The 5,729-nt window shown below is 30.1% G+C and overlaps 1 protein-coding gene across 1 annotated transcript; it reads left to right on the top strand.

Annotated features, from left to right (window-relative positions):
* Positions 1-1,246: 1,246 nt before the first annotated feature.
* On the top strand, positions 1,247-3,410 carry LOC107605577 (uncharacterized). Its single transcript, XM_016307491.3, has 5 exons — positions 1,247-1,646; positions 2,005-2,132; positions 2,196-2,308; positions 2,622-2,813; positions 3,118-3,410. The coding sequence occupies exons 1-5, from the start codon at positions 1,378-1,380 to the stop codon at positions 3,145-3,147; spliced, it is 732 nt and encodes a 243-aa protein (XP_016162977.1). The 5' UTR covers positions 1,247-1,377; the 3' UTR covers positions 3,148-3,410.
* The last annotated feature ends 2,319 nt before the right edge of the window (positions 3,411-5,729 follow it).

Here is a 5,729-nt window from a genome sequence, read left to right as displayed (position 1 = left end):
AATGTAACATGAAGTGGACTCATTTAAACTTACTTGTCTATATTACCATAGTTTGGATAAACTGAAATTGAACGGAAGGAAATTACTCTACCTTTTATCCAATTTTTTGATACAATAAGAGAGGGACTCACTCAACCTCATTTGTCTATACCATAATTTTTTCACGAAACTCTCAAGTGATTTTTCATTCCTCTAATCTATGTTTGACACCTACAATAGTTTAAAAGGTATTTATATACCTCATACTAGGTTAAAGATAAAAAATCTTAAACCAAGTAACATAAAGTCCAATATGCTAACAAAATAAATAAAATAAAAACACATGAAATTAAACTTAACATTTTAATATTTAAAAAATTTAAGCTAATAACTACAAAATAATACTTGCACTCTTCATGATACACACGAACATTTAAAACACGTATCACGAGTGGAGGCGATATAAAAGAGGACAAAGTTAATGATGAAAAAGAGGAGAGGGGCAATGGAAGAGGAGTAGAGAAGGGAGATTGGAGATGATGAGAAGGAGGAGGAGACATGAACTGTTATAGTGGAGAAAAGTGTGTTGGAAAGGAAGAAGGTTGTGGAGTCGAGGGATTGATTCATCTATCTTACCACAGAGATTGATTCGTCCATCTCGCATATGTAAATATTTAATGGTCACGTATGTGACTTAATGTTCTATGTTAATATTTTTTGTGAATAACTAACGGAATAATTTATACGAGATTGACGAAATTAAACTTTAGAGATTATTTATAATTTTAATATTTAAAAGACTAAAATGTCAAATCTTAAAAACAATTCGGACTGATTTGAGTAATTATTTGTTTTCCAAGGTGCATTAGAGTTATAGCAAATTAGTAAGCCAATTTGTTATCCATAGAGTAAAGCTGTATTCAACTTAACAACATTTGTTAATATCCAAAAATAAAAATCACCTAACAATCTTGTCAAGCATTTTCATGTTTTTTCTGGGCTTGAATTACACTTTTTGGGCCTAAAAAATATGTCAAAGGGTCAGAGGTACAAAATATGATGGCCCAAGAAGTAAATATTCATACTGGGCTTCAATAAACGGATGGGTTAGGACGTTAGGTCATAGTTGATTACTAAAGCATAGCCATTTTGACAAAAGAATTTGGGCTTTTATTTTGCTTTCAACAATTACCAATTAGCTTTGTGGCTGAGGCTTGTCCCAATGGCAAATGTATTTGCTTCTTAAAGGTGCTACATGGGTTGGAATCTCTCTGATGAAAAAAAGAGTATCTAATGGGTGTGTGTCAGTAGAGTGAATGTGTGTGTATTTTTGCTTAATTGGTTATTTGTTTTTGTAGTGTGTGGATAATAAAATCGAAGTGAATCGTGGATCCATCCATGGCTGGAATTGCGTCCTTCTTGACCCCTTGTTCATCTCTAAACTTGAAACCCCTTCCATCCTCATTCCATCTTAATCCAACAACAAGAAGACCCTTTCATCATCTCACAATCACCAAGGCTCAAGGAGACAACAACAATTCCAATTCTTCAGCTACCTCCAATGACCAACCCCTTTTTGTCACTGCCCAGGATGTTCCATTGGAGGGTGTCATCCAGTTTGACAAGCCAACCTCCTCCTCTTCTTCTTCCCGTATTCAAAAATGGGGGTAATCTTGCCTTTTTCTTTAAATTTTTCCGAGTCAAAATGATAAAATTGTGAAAGAATAAGAAAAAGAAGAGAGAAAGAATATTATATTTTGTATTTTTTAATTGATTGAATTGAATTGTATTATGAAGATAAAATTAAATATATATATAGCATTGGCCTAAAAATAGATAAAAGCAAATAAAAATAAGATAATAATAATTAAACATAAAATAAAATAATAAAGATTAAAATTGTAATTGAATTTATGTATTCTGTTGAACTGAATTTGTGGCGAAACTTTTTTATTGTTGTTATGGATTAAGGTGAAAGAATAGTTTAATATTTTACAAGTTAGTGAAAACATGATTATTGTTCAGGCGTGTGGCTCTGCTAGCTGGTGTGGATGTATTGGCCTTACTTGTCTTTGCCACCATTGGAAGATACAGTCATGGATTATCTACCATGGACCTCCAAACCCTGCGAACCGCCGATCCTTTCATAGCCGGTACTTTGCTTCATTCTCATTAGATTGTATAAATAGCACTCTTGATTGGATAATGCTGCACAGGATGGTTCCTTGGTGCTTACTTTCTTGGAGGTTACAGCGAGGATGGCCGAGGGATGAAGGGTCTCCCCACTGCTCTCATTGCTACTGCTAAGTCCTGGGCACTTGGGATCCCTGTAAGTTGAATGCTTTCTTAATCAACTCATCAATGTCTTCACTAGTATAAGTAAGTTCGATTAGGAGCTACAAAGAGTAGACTGATTTTAATCCTTCTAGTTGTTGATAGCTATGCTGGAGATGACTACAGTTTAATTTTCTGTTTTATTACCTAATAACTTTGTACTTTCTGGTTGCTTCACCTTGTTGTGTTGAGCTTTTTGTTTAAAAAAAAAAAAACCTAGTATAAGTAAGTTGTGAAGCAATCATTATCCATTCAGTTTGCTTTGGATTCATAAGCTTCTTATTTCATTGTTGTCATTTTGTTTACAGATAGGAATAGCAATAAGGACCGCAACGTCCGGTAATCTTCCAAACTATGGCTTCATATTTGTGAGTCTGGGAAGCACTGCTGTTTTGCTCATCACATTCAGAGCATTGCTCTATACTCTTCTTCCTCTCCCAAATAAAAGCAAGGCCGACGACGATGTCTATCGCCGTGGCAGTCCTTTCGAACTCTTTGAGGTATACAAAATCTTAAGATACTAAAATTCATAACTCTGCTACATAATAGTTGTGAATCGTTAGATGACTTAATATATTTGGCCAAACTGCTTAACATAACATGTATCCACATCTTAGTTATCATCAAGTTGTCTGTTTTAGAAACGATTACAAAAGATCATAAGCTATGTAATATGCTTATCTTTTTTTGAAGAAAAAAGAATTCATTTCATAGTAAATAACTTAAGGGATTGAATGGCCATATGTAAAAGCATTGAGATATTGAATCATCGTGGAAATGAAAACCTTTTGTTTTGTTTTGTAGCTGCTCACATCATTAGTACGGAGGTGGTAGCAATGCTTTACATCAGTTTCCTAAGCTATTCTTCCATTTTGTTATGGATTCCGGGATTCGCATGAAACAAGTAAGCTTACATGTTTATAGATGTGTACGAGTTTTCTATGTATCATATTATTATTTTACCTTTGATCATACATTGGTAACTATGATCTGCCAGTTTGTTGAGGATATCCTATTTTTTCAATTAGCTTCTATTTATATATAATATATCCTTAACAATGTAAATTTGTTTGAGTAAATGAGTTGATTTTAATGTACACCTAGTATGGTATGGTCAATAAAATTATTCTAGGTGTAGGTTCTGTAATTTGTAGCTATCTATTAGTCATCATTAGTATTTTTAATGATGGGAGATTACATCTAATGGTGTGGAATTATTCATCTTTTCTTTTGCTGATTAAGTATTGACCAGATTTTAACAACAGTGCCCTATACTTTTTCTTTTTGGATATTATTTGATTAGCACAAATGCTAAATTGTCTTTAACAAATACATTTTACTAATTCATATGTGTAGATTCTAAAAAATGTTAGCGCAAACGGTATTGATTTATGTATGCAAACTCTAATAAATATAAATATAAAATGTAAATTATATATTTTTTGTATAAAATTTTGATAAATATGAATACAAATTATTATTGATCAAAATGATAATATTTGTTAACTGTCTAGCATTGTTCTATTTATACATTTGGTTTATACGCGACATGTGTGAGTCCCACTTTTTTTTTTTTTGGTATTAAAGATGGGGCTAAAGCCCTGTGTGAGTCCCACACTATTTCTTTAGAATTAGAAGAAGGCTTTCAGGCCCATTTAGGAAGTCTATTTAGAAGTAGGCTTTGAGCTTATTTGAAGCCCTTCCATTATTTGTTGGATCTTAAAACTATTTTTGTATAGGCCAAGTCCAAAAAGAAAAGAAAAGAAGACCATTAAAACTTGACGGATTCGAATGTGTTCCATTTAAAAAACAAAAAAAGGAAACTGCCATGTCTATTGTTTTGTTACATGATCAAACCCATTTTTAAGTGACAACACTATGTGAAAGGAAGTTTCATATGGCCAAATATATAAATGAACCAATTTGGATCTCACTTGTGTAACTATCAAAAATTTAAATTTTCTCGTGTATATATAATATTCTATTGGTTAGTGATAGATTTTTCAATCGAGTTTAAATTTATAGTGAATTTGTTCTTGATTTGTCATACTGGAAAATACGGTAAGAAATAAAAAAATAATTTAAATTAGTTTATTTGGTTTTTAATTTTTATTTTATAACATATAAAAGAAAATCTGTCAATTTGATTAACTAAGTAAATAATCATAGATTTAAGCAAAAGTAATAAATTAGATGAATATAAATTAAAATACTAGACATATAATTTTGTCGATAAATATAATTTTTTTTAATTCTAATAAACAACCTAATACAAATTGAATAAAAATTAATTATTTTATCATTTGAATTCAGTTGACCTACCTTTCAAATATAGAAATACGGTGCATGCAGGTGATGATGATAATGGTTATTAATTAATATTATATTATAATATGGATAAAAAATAAAGAATGTGGATGAGGATAATTGAGGAGATAGAGTGATAGGCATAGGCACAGAAAAGAACGTAGGAAAGAGGGATGAATATATGAATAGGGTTTACAGAGCTACATAGCCCATTATAGCTTTCACTTCTCTGTGTTTTACACGCTGCCGTTAATCTTGGGAATCAAATCAAATATATACGTAAAAACTTAAATACGCTTAATTTTATATAAAATTAATATAATAGTTCAAAATTATTAAATAATTTAATATGTATATATATTTTTATTATTATTAGGCAACGGTGCATGGCATGCAGCGTCATGTCACCCTTTCACTAGATACGCTGCCAACTTTTGTATAAATATTAAATAATGAATAATTGTTATTTGTAGATAAAAACCAAACATAGGAGTCGATACTTAAAAAGGAAAACTGAAGTATGAACTCTTTGCATAGAATAAATAAAAAAAATTGAAAATTAATTTTTATTTAGTAATTAGTTAATTAATAATTCTCTTTTTGCTTTAACATTATTATTCATACGGTTGAATTCAAAATTTGAAGTTTAAACTTCAAAATATGAATAATAATATCTAATAATAACCTTCTATCCCAAATTGTAAAATATATTAGTTCAATTCAATGCTTACAAAAAATATTGGTTAAATTTTTTATCTGCCTTATGTGTTGAATTAAAATGTTGATACCTAATCTTAAACTCAAAATCATTACTCTAAAATTTTTTGTATTATCAAAAATTGGACCTTCAATTTTGAGTTATGTTTAGCTACTTTTACCTTCTTCTTTTCTTTTTCCCTGTTTTTTTATCACGAAATTATTTGAAATTTAGGTTATGCACAAATTCATTTTTAAGTTGTACTACAATTTGATCTTTATTTAGAATAGAGGTAATATGAATTTAACCCTTAAAAACTTAATACTATATATATCATGAAATTATCTTAAAAACTTAGAGAGTCATATATATATATATATTAGCAAAAAGAATTTTAGATATCAAATTTTGA

The sequence above is a fragment of the Arachis ipaensis genome, chromosome B6, assembly GCF_059453495.1.
Source record: "Arachis ipaensis isolate K30076 ecotype BB chromosome B6, ASM5945349v1, whole genome shotgun sequence".
Taxonomy (NCBI): domain Eukaryota; kingdom Viridiplantae; phylum Streptophyta; class Magnoliopsida; order Fabales; family Fabaceae; genus Arachis; species Arachis ipaensis.
The sequence above is the reverse complement of the archived record's forward strand: the minus strand, read 5'-3'. Positions and strand labels throughout refer to the sequence as shown.

What these genes read in the sequence shown, in the direction of transcription:
- LOC107605577 (XM_016307491.3), top strand. Translation starts at nt 1,378, where the DNA reads ATGGCTGGAATTGCGTCCTTCTTGACCCCTTGTTCATCTCTAAACTTG. An exon ending in CCTGGGCACTTGGGATCCCT is followed by an intron (nt 2,309 to 2,621) that starts GTAAGTTGAATG and finishes TTTTGTTTACAG; the next exon opens with ATAGGAATAGCAATAAGGAC. An exon ending in GTCCTTTCGAACTCTTTGAG is followed by an intron (nt 2,814 to 3,117) that starts GTATACAAAATC and finishes TTTGTTTTGTAG; the next exon opens with CTGCTCACATCATTAGTACG.